This window comes from Oratosquilla oratoria, chromosome 34 (genome assembly GCF_046742065.1).
Source record: "Oratosquilla oratoria isolate Oo_2021 chromosome 34, ASM4674206v1, whole genome shotgun sequence".
NCBI classification, from domain to species: domain Eukaryota; kingdom Metazoa; phylum Arthropoda; class Malacostraca; order Stomatopoda; family Squillidae; genus Oratosquilla; species Oratosquilla oratoria.
Window position 1 is genome coordinate 24,860,309 of NC_134810.1, and position 18,522 is coordinate 24,878,830.

Below are 18,522 nucleotides of genomic sequence, written 5' to 3' on the forward strand. Positions count from 1 at the left end.
TATTTGCACAAAAGCTACCAACGTCACTGAAGTGGAACTGGACGAGCCGATAGATGGCGCAAAATATTGATGACTGAATACCGAAAAATAGTGAGCGAAAACATAATAAAATGTGAGTGGAGGAGAGTGCAAGAGACCTTAAGGCCTACATTAGGCAGTGCTATGTCCATTACCACCTGCCATCTCTATCCATAAAGTTATCTCACCTCTTAAAAGAACCAAGAGTTTCAGCGCAGCGCTCGCTACATGGTTACTAAGTCTATTTCATTCGTTAACCACTCTATTGGTACACCAGTTCTTGCCTATTTCCATCTCAAACCTAAATTTGTCCAATTCAAACTAATTACTACGAGTCCTGGAAGGCCATTTAGATAGAGGGATGAGATGGAGAAGTTTGCAGGGGTAGGGTAGCACAGTCATGCGAATCATTGGGAAAGACTTGGGGAGATATTTGTTCAGCAGTGGACATAAATGGACAAGGCATAATTCGTGTTAGATTATTTTCGAAAAAAAAAAGTCATAAGGTCGATTTTCCTCTTGCACTCACTCGTGATACTGACCCTTACTGGCTGGAGAATTCACGAGGAATGTGAAATCGATACATATTAATAAAAAATGATAACTATAGTCTACCTCTAGACTTTAAGTCTGTTTTGATTTGACAGCGAGGAATGAGAGGGTAAAGCATCTTAACTTACACTCTTTGGAAAGACAAAGAGTGCGGGGTGATCTAATAGAGGCACTCAAATGAGTCAAGGGCTTTAACAAGTGATGCAGGCAAGGTCATCACATTAACACAGCAGTGCGGGACTTGTAATAATGGATTCAAATTGGACAAATTTAGTTTGAAGGAAACATACAAGAACTAGTTTACCAATAGAGTGGTTAACAAATTAAATAGACTTAGTAACCACATAGTGAGCGCTGAAATGATTGGTTTTTTAAGAGAAAACTAATAGTTTTATAGGTAGGGATAACAGTTGGTGATAGACATGGAACTGCCTAGTGTAGGCCTCATGGTCACATGCAGTCTCATTCTTATGTTGTTATGCTCAAACTCCTTTCGTTAATGGAATAGTTCTTGGTTATTTTAGGTGCGGTCGCTCGTCCGAATCAAGGTCCATTTCGCGGGAGAAATTTCCCTACATGATTTATGCAACGCCCAAGAGACTCTACGAAATATATGGAGAATATGCGGTTGAACTTAGGTCGATACGAATTATGTTGCCCGCACGGCATCCATATAATGAAAAAGGCATTAATTTCATTTTTTGGAGAACGCTAAAAAAATTATGATACATATATGAGAATGTTTGTGTTTGCTTTTGAGTGTGTGTGTGTGTGTGTGTGTGTGTGTGTGTGTGTGTGTGTGTGTGTATGTGTGTGTTTATGTGTATGTGTGTGTTTGTATGTGTATGTGTACTTCTCTCGAACGGTTGCTCCATACATGCAAATTTTCACAGGGAATCTACTACTGTTCATTACATCTTTCAACACGGACCAAGAAAAACACATCCTTCTAAGCGATGGGGGGCGGGGGGGGGGAGGGGATGGAAAGGATGTTAGCAGATGTGTGGGGAGGGGGTGGGGTGAGAGAGGAGGGTAGGGAGAGGAGGGACGGAGAGGGGGGGGGAAGGGGGCGGACGGAGGTAAAAGTCCCCGGAGGATAAACATTAGGCAGCCAACCGCAGGGTCTAGCGGATATGAGTAAACGAAGCGAGCCTACTCGCTAGTAATGCCTGTAATGAATATAATAGTACACATGTAATAGTATGTACACTACAGAACACTTATCCACAGCTACCCAGCCATATATGATGGAGAACCAAACAGGATTTTTTAACTTAAAACGAATATCATTTTCAATCTAAACCTCGAAAATTGTACATACATACATATATATATATATATATATATATATACACACATATATATATATATATATACTGTATATACATATATATTTATATATATATATATATACATGTATGTATGTATGTATATCTTACAGTCGGTATTGTAAGCCATGTACAAAGCAATCCTTTAAGTATCGATGTGATGCCAAGAGTTCTACAGATTAGTCTGGCGACAGACTTAACCCTTTCCGTCCTGGCTAAGGTTAGAAGTGTGTAATTTGTGTCCTCTGGAGTCAATACAAGAAGACTAATGTACAGGTACCTTTACTAGTAACCTGCATCTTCATATTCACCCACGGTACTCAGAAGCAAGGTGCATGAACAAGTAAATTAGTTCAAGAAATGGAAATGACGGAGCCTAGTTTACCCTCGCTTCCCTACTTCCCTGGCCAGGACTCATTTCACTCCAAGTGACGTCAGATAGTGTTGCCAGAAGCGCCCCCAAGGAACACATTTGTGAGCCTGAGCGATCAAGACCGCTCTTCTCCTTCAGGTAAACAAAAATCACCTTTGGAGCTTTTGCAGTCGACTGTACTTCGCAGGACTTCACGAAGTTGTACTCGTTACGATGAGTTACAGTGATAAACCATGTCGAGAGGAGACCATTTGGTCCACAACTAATAGGTTATTGGTAACGATAGAATATCCGCAGTATTTGTGAAATTTGATCAACTAAAGGATTCTAAGTGTCGTGTTTTTAGAACTTTTCGCCAGCCCTGGCTGAACGGGTTTGGCCGTCGTTACTTGCGGCAAAGGTCGAGGGGATGGCGGTTCGAATCCTGCCACCGGCGAAGCTAAACCAAGGGCATGGTTAATTAAATTCCACGCTACAAGGTCCTTCTAATGGGAGGAGTTTGTGACGTTAAACCATATCATCATCAAGACTGAAGGTCAACCAAAATTGATTCGAAATCGAGATGACCTTCTACTTTTTAATGATAGCATTCGCCAGGTCTAGTGATGAAAGTTTTCAGAGGACCATGTGTCCCACCCAAGAACGGCAATGGCCCTTGAGGCTAATAAAATCATCTGACGATATATTGTCGAATTGGTTAACCCCTTTTCTGTCACGTGACCAACTTGAGTCGTTCATGATCTTTATTCTGGCTAACGATGGGCGTTTTTATTCAGATTAGAGAAATCTGTGCTCAAACACGTCAGTTAACTTAATTCGATTAACTCTTCCCAATTAACGTATGTGAGGCATTTAGATATTATCTTCTGGCTAACGATAAAGCTTTATCTAGTTTGGATAAATCTTTACGTATTTTAGGGGTTCCGCATCTAGTTACTGATAACTAAACCGGCAAACCTAGCGAAGAGGATTAAACACCCTAAACGTCTATAATACCATCTACATACAAATACCTCATACCTTCATAAACATAATAGCCTCTACTTTAATTAACCAGCCTTGCAAAGCAGTTTAAACACCCTAAACATATGTAATATTTCCTACGTACATACTAAACCTCAATACCCTTTACAACGTAATACCCTCTACTTTAATTAACCGCTTCGGCAAACAGTCTTATTCAGCCAAAGATAAGGCCCTGTTCACACTAGCGGTTTGAACCGCGCGGAAACCGTGGTGGTACCACATAGTCAAGGAAAAACTGCGCGGTTGTGTGTGAACGCCTCCATTGACTTATATTGTAAGTGAACCGCCGCGGTTGAAACCGCTAGTGTGAACAGAAACAAAGTCCCGTTTTTGAAGGAGTTGATCGTTATCTTGATATTCTTTAGTGAACTAGTATTCAGAACTAGAGTCCTAACCGCATTAGAAGCTAGTTATCTTCTTTGTTTCGAAGTTTGTTCAGATAACTTCAACGTCAATATTAATGGAATAGCCAAAAGCTATGTATTGCGTGCCTACCTCGAGACGAAACAGGGTGAAGAGCCTACGCCAGGAGGCGATGAATAGCTGCTTGGGGACTGCTGGGGCAAGGAACAGTCAAATTTGGGAATCGGAGAGAAGTGCGGGATTCGAACCCATAACCAAGCGAATACGAGACCAGCACGCTTCCGATTACGCCACCAGCGCGTAAGACGAAATAATCTATGATAACCATACCCAGTATCTATGTTATGACCATTTTAAATGGCACAATAAGTTCAACTATTATTGCATTGGCTACAACATTAAAATACACAATGAAGTTTTTACTAAATGCATTCTGATAATCAAATCAACCTCGATGATGCTCCTCCCTATTGGGTGGAATTTTATTTTTATTTTGACCGTCCCAAAGCTATTCTATTCTCCTTAGGTAATTACTGGGAGATGGGTGGGGTGGGGGTGGGGGAGGAAGCGCTAAAGCTAAAATTGCAAGTATAATGCTAACAGGGCAAAAAGAACCGACAGGTAAAATTTTTGCTACAGCACACATTTATCTAACCTAAAGAAAAACAAAATAAAATGAAATAAAATAAATAAATAAATCCTACTCCGACACAGTGGGAAGTGAGAAACCCCTAATGGGGCCAGTCCTGCCAGTTGAGGCAAGCCGCTGTTTATTTATTTTCTTTTTGGCCGATGTTGGGTCGCCGCCCCTCCAGGTCAGGGCTGTCGAATACCAACGCGACATAACCCTCAGCGGGTCCCGGGAATCGAACTCACGACCACCTGCTCGACATTTTACCCACTAGGCTACAGTGCGGCCCACACATGATCTATATACCAAATGTTTTTCCCCCTCATAAGGGAGGTACTCACAGTGCATACCATTTTATCCAGTATCTATAACAGCTGTTGGGGGTATGGACAATATTTTGTGTAGTTAATATTCTAGGGACTTTAGTGACACCCTTACGGACCAGAGGCACGCAACATTCTTTTTACCTTCGGTGTTATATTGCTTTCAAGGATAAAAACACTTGCTATTATTGACAATATACTTGATAATTGATGTTACATTCACAGATAGAGCAATTTAGCGCTGTTTAGAATGGGCGATATCAACACACCAACTAAGCAGCCATGTCCTTGACTAACATCTGACGACATGACGTCACGAAATGAATATGGCGGTACCGGATAGTCTTCATTCCAGGATTGTTGAGCCTTTTTTCGACCTACAAAGGCCATTTAGAGGTTTACAATATCATTCGCATGCTGTACAATATCATCAACCACGGTCTATTTTATTCATTGAAAACGTTTTAACTTAACGTACCGTTTATTACACGTTATTGCCATGATGCAGTTATTACCAATATTTGTTTATGTTGTGAAAATGGAAAGCTCTTAGGATGTTTACTGAATTTCGAGTCGAATCTGTGCTTGTCATGGCCAAATGCACCTGTGATCTTTATACGGGACACGGACCGGACGTTCCACATCCTTGCTTTAGGGTCCAAACTTTCCCTGGCTGACGTCCTCTTGGCTTCCAAGTGGGTTCTTAGCACCCGACCCCCATCTTCATACACACATACAAACACACGCTGTTTTCTGACTCCAACTGCGGACCTATCACTCTTATGTTAGATTTATCCTCTATAAACTGCATACGTGTTCCTTGACCTTAATGTTTATGACATATATTTTGTCATGCAGATTTTGTTAAATATATATATATATATTCATTGACTGTTCCAGTCGCCCACCACCCTACCTGCTCTCTTTTGCCTCACCGCCCAAGACCAAAGCTTTCTACCTCCCACTTTGACAAACCAATACAGTACTGAAAACCCCATAGACAGTCACCTTAACGATTTGAATCTGCAAAAGGCGCAACGTTACTAAACTTCCTAAGCGTCAACATGCATCTTGAGCTTTTCACTTTCTTGACTGGCGTTAACCAGAATAAAATCTTTTAAGTGTCACAAATGGATATTTAAATGATATTGAAGAGAACTTGTCAACGACATAAACCTCCCCTGTCTGATATCTGCTAGTTCCACAGAAACCGAGTTCGCAATAGTCAATGGCAATAGTAATGATTATGATAATAATGATAATTGCAATAATAATAATAATGGCAATAATAATATTGATAATAATATTAATCATATTAGTAAAAATAATGATAGTAATAATAAGAGTAAGAAAGAATAATAATAGTAACTAGTACTAATAATAGTAACAGTAATACTACTACTACTAATAATAATTATAGCAATAATAGTAATAATCATAATAGTAATAATAATAATAATAATGGTAATAATAGAAATAATAGTAATAATATTGATGATTGTAATGATAATGATATAAGTAGTACTAATATCAATAACAACAACAGGAACAGGAACACTGATAATCCAATAACAATAACCATGACAACAACAACAACGATAACAAGAAGGTGGTGTTGATTAGTTCTGGGTTCCTCTTCGGCAAAACCATCGAAGTGAAAGACCTTCGACGCTTCTGGACTTCTGCGACCGAAAACTGAGGCCGCTGCCGATGGCCCCCCCCCCCTCTCTCTCTCTCTCTTATCGGGCGAGGCCGTCGGCCAACGCCCCGACCACCGCGCCTCACGAAGATCTTCTTCGCGGGCGGCTTCCACTTCGACTACCCTGCCTTCAGGCGGCGATCTCCTCGATCTCTTCGACGACCGAACACGTCCTCCCAAACCCTTGGACCTTTAGCCCTTAGGCTGAACTGAGTTACTCGAATTGATTAATTTCATACAGCATTGCAACGGCAGGAGAGTGGTACTGAGGACCGTACTTTTAAAACCCATTCACCAAATCGAGCGAAAGCCGTCTACAATTAGAGCGTAAAATTCTCTAACTTCGTTGGCTAAACCTCTAGAAATAACCAGCATGCTTTATATCTAATCTAGTAAGCCAAGTAAATTAAACAGACCAGATAAGATTCTCCTTTCCAATGGGCTGGCGAAATGAAGGTTAGTACGACCTTATTAGCTCCCGGTGGGTGATATTATTTACCTGAAGGTGTGTCTCGGGACTCAAGGGAGTTTTGGCCTAATTGGAAAGCCACCCCCTTTTAAAGTGAAAAATGAGATTTTTTGGTCTATTTCCATATGAGGTACTGATTGTATGAAGACGGTGGGAAAAGGAGAAGACGTGAGTTCCGAGTTTATTCCCGACCTGTTTCGCTCTATGCTTCTTCAGCGAAGCATGAACTCGGAACTAGACCCGTGTCTTCTTCTTTTCCCACCGTCTTCAACCTCTCGGAATGTCTCAACTATTTATTGTATATTTTATGTAGTCAATATTTAAGGGATTTTGGTGACACCACTAAGGACCAGAGCCACTCAGTATTCTTTTATGAATGGAGACTCATTTCCACTTGGAAAGAACGCTAATTAATCTTAACTTCTACTATTCCTCCGTTCCGCTGCCTTTCTATATCCTTAACCCCCTCGACGACATAGCTTCGCGTAATGGGTAATTCTTTATGGCTTTTGTTCTGGTTAGTGTTGGGTAATTTGTTCTTATTTTTAACACGTGAGAGATTCGCGGACAACCACCCCACGGGGTACCACTACCACCATGTCTTCGACAACAGAACCTGTGCAAAGCCTCTACTGAGACACGTCTCGTAGTAATATCTCAACCTGGGAGGCCATGGGGGGCCACAAAAGGAACCATGACCAAGAATTTTGGGGGCCATGGGCAGCTGTTAGAAAGTATAGATTTCTATGTAATGTAGTCTAATGATGTAAGTTAAGCATAAAAAACTATCAATTATAGAATAATTAAGGTTATCAATTTTGTAATAAAGCAACGTTTTACTATTATTATTATTACTGTTATTAGTTGTATTATCATTATCACTATTGTCATTATTATTATTATCAGTATTATTGTTATTGTTATTATTTTCCTCTCTGATAGAATGGGAATGTTGGGAATTCATGAAGGGGAGAATGGAGTGAAAAAATTGAGAATCAATGCCTTAAATCATCCTATCAATTCGTTACTGTGAAAAAAAAAAAAACAGAAAAATAAATTCCGACTTCCACCACAGAAGCCTACCAAGGCCAAAGCCCGAAATTCTGTGCCAAAACGAAAATCATTCTTAGGATCCAACAAAAGGAAATTGGAAAAAATTAATTAAAAAAAAAAAAAAAAAAAAAAAAAAAAAAAAAAAAAAAAAAAAAGCTGTCGTCGAATCCACTTTGGGAGCGGGTACCGTTCGGTCTACCAACTGCATAAATTTGCTGTAGTTGATATCTTAGTGACTTTAGGTATATCCCTACGGACCAGAGTCACGCATTGCTTTCCTATGCCTGGAGAATAACCTCCGCTGAAAAAGGAATGGTGATCTTTTTTAGCTTCTGCTTTTCCTCATCCCTTCCATAGATCTCTCCTTGACCAACTCTAAGACTTCATCTCGACACGATGTTGGCCCCAAAAGGAAAGAAGGGCTGGTTGTCGGACACGAAGTACTTCTTCAGGAGCAGAGGGACGTCCGCCGTGAGAACGGGAAATCTCGTTAGCGCGGAAGGAAACGGTCCTCTTACTCCGAGGGGCAACTGTCCGCCCGTAGACTTCGTCTGTGCGCGGTTCGGTGCAAGTCATCGCCGGCCACTCATTAGAACCACCGGAGTCAACCCGGAGAGCCTTTCGTTCTTTCTTTCTTGGGACAGTGGTCCTATCCCAGTCCCTAAGGCCGTCCTCAAGACCTTAGTTCCACCTCGAGGTCATAGGTCCAACTCGAAGCCGAAATCAATCCTAAAGACAGAATCTTCTATAGCGGCACATGGCCAGCGTTTATTGTGAAGGCGTTGCTCGCGCAGCTGCAGTAGTACCAGCAGCAGCAGCAGCCAATCATCTAAGAAGCAAACAGCTGCACGTCAAGCGCTATGGTCCAAAATAGGGCCAGCTGCAGGAAACGTGCTGTTCTCGTTAGTATTAGCAGCTTCTGGCGCGCTGCGCGTGGCTTCTCAAACATATGACCCCAAAAAATCCTGTATCAAGGCATCAGTGGCCCGCTTCACACAGCAGCAGCAACAGCAGCAGCAGCAGACAGTGACTGAGAAACCTATCAGCTACCTCCAAAACGCATTTCTCGCAGCACCAGGAGCAAGAGGAGTAGGGGGAATTGCAGGATGAAGAGGACACAACCTAAGGGTAAAGTCCAAGAGGCACCTGGTCTGCCGCCGCCGCCGCAGAAGGAAGGAGGGAGGGAGTGAGTGAGGGAGGAAGAGAGATCACTTTGACACGGTCCAGTGAAGAGACCCCAGGAACGGCCGCCCGGCCCTTCAGCTATGGACGGAGTCTGTCACACTGCTGCTGGTGCCTCTGAGAGTAAATAAAAACGGCGCTGCCGTCGACATCGCCGCCATATATCGAGTTTTCTAGACTTCGGTTGGGTTGGGCAAGGAGAGGATGGGCGAGGTATTGCTCAAATGTTGGCTGGGATTTACTGAATACAGCCACACCGGCCGTGGTATTGGTTGGGATTCACTGAATACCGCCGTGCTGACGGCGATACTGATTGAAGATGGCGTATTGGTTACACAGCCACGGCGATATTCGTCGCCTTAAAGGGAGAAGAGTTTGTTCTTAAATATATTCTATTGAGATTTGCAAACGACGACGAGGATGATGTTGAAGGCGTCGTCGCGCTTCGGCGGCTGTCTGATGGCGGCAACCTTCGGTTTTGTGTCCATTTCTTTCCCTTTTTAGAATCTGATGACCTCGCCGGTGGTGGTGAAGACAAACCGCGCTTCTATCCTTGAGGACCTTTTGGTGCCAAAAATGTGAAATCGTATGGGTGGTCAAGGAGAGATTTAAGGAGCGTAGCAGAACAGAGGTTCGTAATCAGTATTTTTATTTTTAAGTGGAAAAAAAAATCTTCAGGTAGATGTGCATCTTCTCACGACCTTAATAAAACACAGCCTCAAGTGCCTCTGCTATAAAACAACCCGACTCCATTGTACCTGATACAATGCATTTAACTGGTTGCTAAAGAAAACCACCGCAAGGAAGAGACGCTGAAGACCCAACTTCAGCACGGTAGAAGAGCTTATGAAGACCAGAAGGTGAAGAGCTGAAGCCAGGAGGCCCGTAGCTGCGGCCGAAGCCGTCACATTTGCCCTATTATGTGCTTATGGGATTGTTGGGGCAGGTAACAAACAGCTACTGCTGCGAATCGTAAAGGAGTGCGGAATTCGAACCCACAACTAAGAGAATGCGAGATCAGCACGCTTCCGATTACGTCGTCAGCGCGAAGAACAGGGCTCGGCTCTATGAAGACGCAACTAAGATAATTCTAGTTTCTGGTAAACGGAATACAAAGAACGTGCCGAAGAGAACCTTAGTCTCGTTTTTCTCCAGAGTCCAACACGAGTTACAGAAGACGGCACTTCAAAACTCGAGTTCGATTTTGTTGATTTCCTTCTGGCAGTCGCTGAAGGACCTGATTCCGCTTCGGATGAGGAATTTTCAGAAACAAATTGAATTCTTCTCGTTGAAAGAAGCGTCTTCAGTGATATTTGCCTTTGCTGTAATGCCATTCGTTCCCCGGCAACGTCGAGCGTCAAGCAAATTCGGAGGTTCCTGGCTTCTACGAAGTACACGGCGACCAAGAACTTCGGTGAGCTGTCCAGGCACGGCTCACGAAATATGTCACCTTCAGGGACAAACCCTCTGACGCAGGTCCACGACCTCCCACCCACCCACCCCACCCCACCCAATTCCCCCCCCCCCTCCCCACCACCCACCGGACAGACGCCAACGCAGGACATGCGCACTACGACATGCGCAGTGGAGGGAAGAGCGCAGTTACAAACGGGCGCCGTCTCGAGCGAAGGGCGCTATCCCCCCCCAAACCCCCTCGGTCCCCCCGAGCATCACCGCGCCCACGGGATTCACGTCCCCACGCCCGCCCTCCCGCCTGCTGCGGCGTCGCGCAAGAGTCACGTCGTCCGATTGTTCGCCAGGGACAGGCAAGGACTAGATTTGGATGTGGGTACAGCACTTGCACCTCTCGGCATAAACATCACACATGTATACTCGTACATGCATACATATATATATATATATATATATATATATATATATATATATATATATATATATATATATATACACGCATACACATACATAAATATACAGACGCTCACACACAAATATATATATATATAATATTTATATATATACATATATATACACATATATATACATATATATATATACATACATATATATATATAGTCGTGTGTGTGCATATAAGTATAATTTCACATATATATTAAATCCAACCATTCATCCATTCATACATAAATGCATACATCCATGAATATATATATTCGTACATCCATATACATGCATGCAAAAACTCGTTCATTACAAATGCACAAACGCACACACACATATATACGTATATACATTTATGCGTATATGTCTGTTCCTATATATACAGTATATATATATATATATATATATATATATATATATATATATAAATTTTCGGAAACATCAGGGAAATCAAAAGATCAGAATACTGTGGTTTCTGCAAAATTCATTAGTAAGGCATTTACTGATTATTGTTGCAATATATATATATATATATATATATATATATATATATATACAAATATTTATATATATATATATTTATGTGTATATGTATGTATGTATATTTATATGTATATATGTGGGTGCATATATATTTATATGTATATATATACATAATGTGAAAATGTGTATAAATGTATAATACACACACACACACACACATACATATATATATTTATATATATATATATGTATATCTTTATATATATATTTATATGTATATATATTTATATATATATATATATATATATCTTTATATATATATTTATATGTATATATATATATATATATATATATATATATATATATACTGTATATGAATGTATGAATATGTCTATGTATGTATATACATTTCCGTGTATATACACATTGTATATATTTATCTCTATATATGTATATGTACGTGTATAAGAGTGCATGGGTCTGTGTCATTTTCATGTAATGGATACGTACATATTACATACAGTCCATATACATATACAGTATACAAGAGTGAAATGGCAATCTTTATGTAAATGCATATATAGATATAATATGTATGCATATATGTCTATCTATTTATGTATACATACATTTATATATATTCATGTATACACACACACACACACACACATATATATATATATATATATATATATATGTGTGTGTGTGTGTGTGTATGCGCGCGCGCGCGCGTGTGTGTGTGTGTGTGTGTGTGCTAATAAGAATCACTGGTAATTTGTGTTCAATTATGCAAGGGTGACCACTGGGAAAGAGAAACTAAACGAAGCAGAGCGCTTTCGCATATTACATCTTCAGTGCAAAGTACATGGAAAGAAAGGATTACAGGAATATATCTATACATACACAGAGGAATGCAGGAAGGTAATACGGTGAGACGCCCGTAGTATACGAATACGCTCTGCTTCGTTTAGCTTCTCTTTCCCAGTTGTCACCCTTGTATGTGTGTGTGTGTGTGTGTGTGTGTGTGTGTGTGTGTGTGTGTGTGTGTGTGTGTGTGTGTGTGTGTGTGTGTGTGTGTGTCTGTATGCCTCTGTGTGTGTGTTGGATGCGCGAGTGTGTGCTCGTGTATGAGCAGGATATTGGTAGAGGTGTTTTCCTATTATTTTCGACACCTCCGTCGAGGCTTCTACATGTGATAGTGCGGTCAAAGAGGAAGTCGCGGACTTTCATAATTGGCTTTGTTCGATTACAACGTTTCAGTTCAGTTGTGTTAATTATGACCACAGAAATTGCAAATATCATTATATCTATATATATATATATATATATATATATATATATATATATATGTATATATATACATACATACATACATACATATATATATATATATATATATATATATATATATATATATATATATCGTTTGAAAATGTATTGGGGGTTATGATCCTTGTCGACACATGTGAACTGATTTCTTTAGCTCTATTTACTGCTTAAGCGTGGAGTTGTGTTGTTTTTCTTAATAAGGTTAGTGTTTTTAGTCGTTTAGGAGTGAATCGCTAATTGCTGTTTTCCTTCCCGGCCGATTAGGATCGTCACGATTCTGGACACGTTTCTCTTTATCAATTGTTATGTTAGATTACGCTAGTTTAGGTTAAGTTAGATTAGGTCAGATTAGATTAGATTAGTTTAGGTTAGGTTAGCTCAGGTTAGGTTAGGTTAGCTTAAGTCAGGTTAGAAAAGGTTAGGTCAGGCTAGTTTAGGTTAGATAAGATCAGGTTAGATTAGGTTTGGTTAATTAAGTTAAGTTAGGTTAGGTTAATTAAGTTAAGTTAGATTAATTAAGGTTATTCTAAGTTAGGTCAAATTAGGTTAGGTTAGGTCTATGGACACTGAGTACCGATAACACACTTAGATGGAGACTGTCCGTAGGGTTGCATTTGAACGATTCCTAAATCATTTGTCCCTGTACAATATTACCGAATATTGTAGTACCATTTCAATCGGAATATCAATTACAGATTAGAATAAAAAAAAAAGTAAAGTTCCTTGTGATGAATGTCCTAGGAAGGGCAATGCGTGAACACTGTCTTTGTAGGCACTAATTAGTCTTTCGTTGTATATCACGGGACTTCACTTCTGTCCTTCGTGGAGGTTCTTGTGTTTACAATTTTAGTTGTTTATATTGAACCGGTACTGGTCAATTACCCGGTGGTGGTGAATTTGCTTAATTGTGGGTTCAAATCCCGCACTTCTCAGTGACTGTTACCTGCCCCAACAGTCCCCAAAGCGCATAATAAGGAAACAAGTGACGGTTTCGGCCGCAACTACTCAGCGCATCCTGGCATACGCTTCTCACCAACTTCTTCCCCTCGTGACGAGGGTCTCCGGGAACGAGCGGATGTCGTTGTCGAAGACATCGAAGATGACGTTCACCCTCGACTCATGTTCAGATGTATGTTCAAGGTGTTATAGATCGCGTGCATTCCTAATCTTGTCGGAGATGTCATCAATAACGCGAGAATACATTACTGGACGGGCATTAGTGTCTATAGTCATCTTCTTTTTAAAGACGGAACCCAATTAACAGTCGACAGAGAATGTGCAAATAGGATCCCTATTACCGTTCCATTTCCATTGGTCTGAAGGTACAGTTTACTTTCTTTTCCTCTGAAGGGCAGGGCCGGGGTGGGTCTGGGGGAGCGGTGGAGAGGGTATCTTTATCAGAGTAGTGTATGCGCGTATAAATTCTAGTTGTTCTTCGGGTACGTCCTGAAGGATATTGGTGTGGGGATGGGGTTGAGGAGAGTCATCATGTAGAAAAGATTGTTGATCAGGAATGGTTCTCTTTTCGGGGTTCTTGAAGTTCTTGGGCTCCCTTAAGAGGCCACCAAAAACTAGTGGTAGTTCGTGGACACCCATCGATTTTATTCAGTGATGAAAGGATCTCCGAAGGACTCAATTGCAGGACTACTTAAGTATAGAAAACGTAAGGAAGCAGGCTGACAACTTCGAGTCTACAGGAACATTCGTGAATAGGGAGATTTCGTCTAAGGAGGCGATTTGTCGTTGGGTGACTTTCCATGCATAATATCGGCTGATTCTTTTGGCGAACTCAGGCTATATGGAATTTGTGCGGAAGAAGGCAGGAAAGGTGATTTAGTCGGTTCAGTCAACAAAAGAGGTGTGTGTGTGTGTGTGTGTGTGTGTGTGTGTGTGTGTGTGTGTTTGTGTGCGGTGGTTAGGGATTGGAGGGTTGGGATTGGGCTGATTATTGGCCTGGTATATGAATTTTGGCGGCGTGGTTAGCGTTGCTAAGTGATCCATGTCTGGCAATTTCTCGGAATTGGATGCCACCACATTTCACGTCCATATATATATATACATTTTTTTCTTTGGAGGGAGTGAGCGTCTCTTGTTGCTTCTTGAACTTCGTGAGGTCGATTACGCATTCGTTCCCGGAAAAGTAAGCAAGAAGATTACCTCTTCCTAACTCTCGGTTATTAACATAACATACTGAGAGGAAATCCTACCACCCAAATACACACGCACACACACACACACATACACACACGCGCGCGCGCGCGCGCACGAACACTCACATGCACGCACACACACACACAGAGATATAGCATACACTTACCTTTTACCCATCCCAAACCCATCCAAACTCACTTGTTTTCCCTTTTATCCTAGTACCCTGTAGATGAAGGGTCATCACTGTCCCGGCTCATTTGTAAATATAGAGAAGAAAGAGAATGGGGGAAAATAATATGACGTCGTTTAGATATTTTTACGAATTATTTTAGGAAACTCTGCACCGTCTTAGGCCATTTCTGCGGGAGAAGTTGCGTTCGAGGAGTCTGCGGCAACAACCTACTCGCGACGACTCCGTTCTTGGGAAACGAGTCATTAGAACGACCCGACGACTCGACTTCGGAGGGGAGTAAATAGGTCGTCCTACCCTCAAAAACGTGCACCAAAGGTCCTCCTTCAATAGCTCGAGGGTTGGGGGAAAGGTGGGAGGGGGGAGGGAATAAAGGTGAGTGTGAGGTGGTGAATCTTTAACTGTAGATACCCATTGCAGGATATGAACTGTTACGGACGCTTAGAACTGACCTATAATGCGTTTGGAGTACATAACTCAATCTTCTAACGTTGTTATTGTAGACACTTTGTTTACAAAAAAAATCTTAAGAGACTTACTGTATAAAGAAAAATGGTAAATATTCATCAAGGAGGGTATATTTCCACAGCTCCGACACATCAACGCAAGTCAGGTTTGGATGACCGATAAGATGTCAAATGAACGCACTACCTTCGATCAATCCCATCAGAACTGTGTCGTCACATTTAGGTTGAGAAAGAAGGGAAGACGAAAAGTCAAGCGAGTCTATCCACCCCAGGGGCAGATCCCATCTATTCCCCGGGGTTGATTTCTCAATTGAATAAAACCAAGCGGCACTATCGCAACAAGAGTGCCTAGCCAAGGGTTCCAAGTCGACACGAATAAAGACAGTCAATTCTAGTAAAAGAAGGACCACATGTTTGCACTGCAAGACACCCCTCACGAAGTACTGTCAGACACGAAATACACTACCATGAAATGTTAACTGACAGAGGCAATAGCACACAAACACAGCAATATATACATATATACACACACATATATATGCATATGTATGCATATTATATATATATACATATATATATGTATATATATGTATATATATACATATATATATATATGTATATATATGTATATGTATATATATGTATATATATATATATATGTATATACATATATATATATATATATATATATATATATATTAAGTGTTCATAGAGAATAGTATCACCTCATTGGAAATGAGCATCGACAAGTATAGTTTACAGGAACACGTTTGTAAGCACCAATGAAGGATATAAACCCACAGAGGTCCACTTTGGGAGCACATTAACGTCACGAACGCACCCCAGCAGGAGGAGTGGGAATGGGGGGAGGGGGAGGGGGGAACAGGAGCAAAGTTCTGCGTGGCGGGTCATCGTGGGGGCAAAAACAAATAATAGGTCATCTGAGGGAGGGTAAGTACTATCAACTTGGTTGGTGGGTTGAGGGTTTTGTAGGGTTGCGATTTTGGGTGGGGTGGGTTTTTAGGCGAGTGGTTTTGGGATCTTTTTTTGTTGGGGGGGGAGGCAAGTGAGGGTTATTTTGTCGAACGAAATCTACTTCTAATATCAATGGAAGAACACGAACGCACTCAAACGCATAACCATCGTGGGAATGTGGGTTTAGGATGGGGGAGTTAAATGAACACTGAAGGCCTAATTGTTGAACACGAGTCACAGGATATGAACTTCGGCGTGAACACGATGAACAAAAGATGAAGAACACTGAGGTGAACAGGGGATCATCTGTTGGAGAAGGACAACACTGGAAAGCCAACAGGAGGCATGTCGTCACTCTTAGTCCTAGCTGGAGTGTCGCACCACTAGCTCAAAAACAAATAAACTAGTTCGAAAGTAAATAAACTAGATCAAAAGTAAATAAACTAGTTCAGAAGCAAATAAACTCATTCAGTAGCAAATAAACCAGTTCAAAGGCAAATTAACTAGCTCAGAAGCAAATAAACTAGTTCAGAAATAAATAAACTAGTTTAAAAGCAAATAAACTAGTTCAAAAGCAAATCAACTGGTTCAAAAGCAAAAAACTAGTTTAAAAAACTAGTTAAAAACAAATAAACTAATTATTGAGCAAATAAACTTGTTTATACACTAGTTCATAATGAAATAAACTAGTTAAAAAACGAGTAAACTAGTTCATAATAAAAAAACTAGTCTCATCTGGCAAACAAACACGAATCTAGAATGTCGAAAACAACCAATCACGACTAGGTCCTCCTTCGTCGAATCTAGAGAACGTCTTTCAATCCTAGAGCACAGGGGAGGTTGCTAGATCGAGGTGGCGAGGAACACAGTGCACAATTCACTTCCGAGAACACACAAATACCATCAGGTTATCTGAGAGAAGCAGACGAAATTCGGTGATCACCGTCCGCAGTTTCGATCTCAGAGCACACAAGGAGGAGGGGAACGGGAAAGCAGGACGAGAGGACCTCCGCTAGGACGTCATCAACGTCGTCGTCGTCGTCGTCGTCGTCGACGGCAGGAATAACGACGAGGAACACATTTTGGAAAAGAGACGAAAATCGCCGAAGAACGAAACTCAGGAACACTCGACTCGACAAGCGTCCGGACATTTGGGGGCACTCCAGTAACATGAAGTCCTCAGAAGTCAACTGTTCGTCGCTGTGACAGTACACACGAAGAGTCTTCGTCTTTATCTTCTTCTTCGATGTTAATAGATACATAAATCACTGGAGTATTTCCTTTCCTTACTTCGGAGAAAGAATTAAAGTAAAACTGCGAACTCAAACATGCTTAGAACACGACACACGGTTCGTCATATGGCACGTATGTCATCATGACACTCCACCACAGTGTCATAGGCACTCCACAAGCAGAGCAGGCACTCCCGAGTTACACTCCCATCGGCAGGCACTCTCGGAATCACTCCATATTGGGCAGAGTCAGGGACGGTTTAATATATATATTATATGTATATACACACACACGACGCTGGCTTTCCCCCGTCTGTGCACCGATCAGGCCCCACCACATACCACATGCGCCCTGGAGAGGTTGTGCAGGTGTGAGGTGATGAGCCAGGGAAGGAGGTGCTGCGGCAAGTTGGCGTTGTAGAGCGCTGGATCGAGCGGCAAGGGCGGTCCGCCCAGCAAACTTCCACTCAGAGTCATAGCGGGGTCCACACTGGCCGGAAACACTGCCCGTGTGAACAGACTGCCGAGCTGGGAGGGCAGAGCGGGAGGAGGAGGAGGAGGAGGAGGTGGCGGCGGCGGAGGAGGAGGAGGAGGAGGAGGGAGGGGTGGCGGAGGAGTGGAAGTGGTCCTGGAGGACGGGTGATGGTGGCTGAGTTGGTTGTGGTGGTGGATGTGGAGGGGGTGGTGGTGGTGGTGGTGGTGGTTGAGGCTGGGAGAGGAGCAGGAGGAGGAAGAGGAGGAGGAAGTGGAGGAAGATGCCGCCGCCGCCGCCACTACCGCAGCCGCCGCCGCCGCCGCCGCTGCCCCTCCGGGCCGCGATA

At 41.9% G+C, this 18,522-nt stretch overlaps 1 protein-coding gene across 1 annotated transcript in view; it reads right to left on the reverse strand.

The window, feature by feature from the left end:
* The window catches only part of Eip93F (Ecdysone-induced protein 93F), a 43,650-nt gene extending 25,409 nt beyond the window's left edge, over nt 1-18,241 (reverse strand). Inside the window, exon 1 of the mRNA XM_076173244.1 lies at nt 18,044-18,241. Coding sequence (XP_076029359.1) covers nt 18,044-18,178 — 135 coding nt within the window. The 5' untranslated portion in view covers nt 18,179-18,241. The remainder of the gene's footprint in view (nt 1-18,043) is intronic.
* Nucleotides 18,242-18,522: the final 281 nt, after the last annotated feature.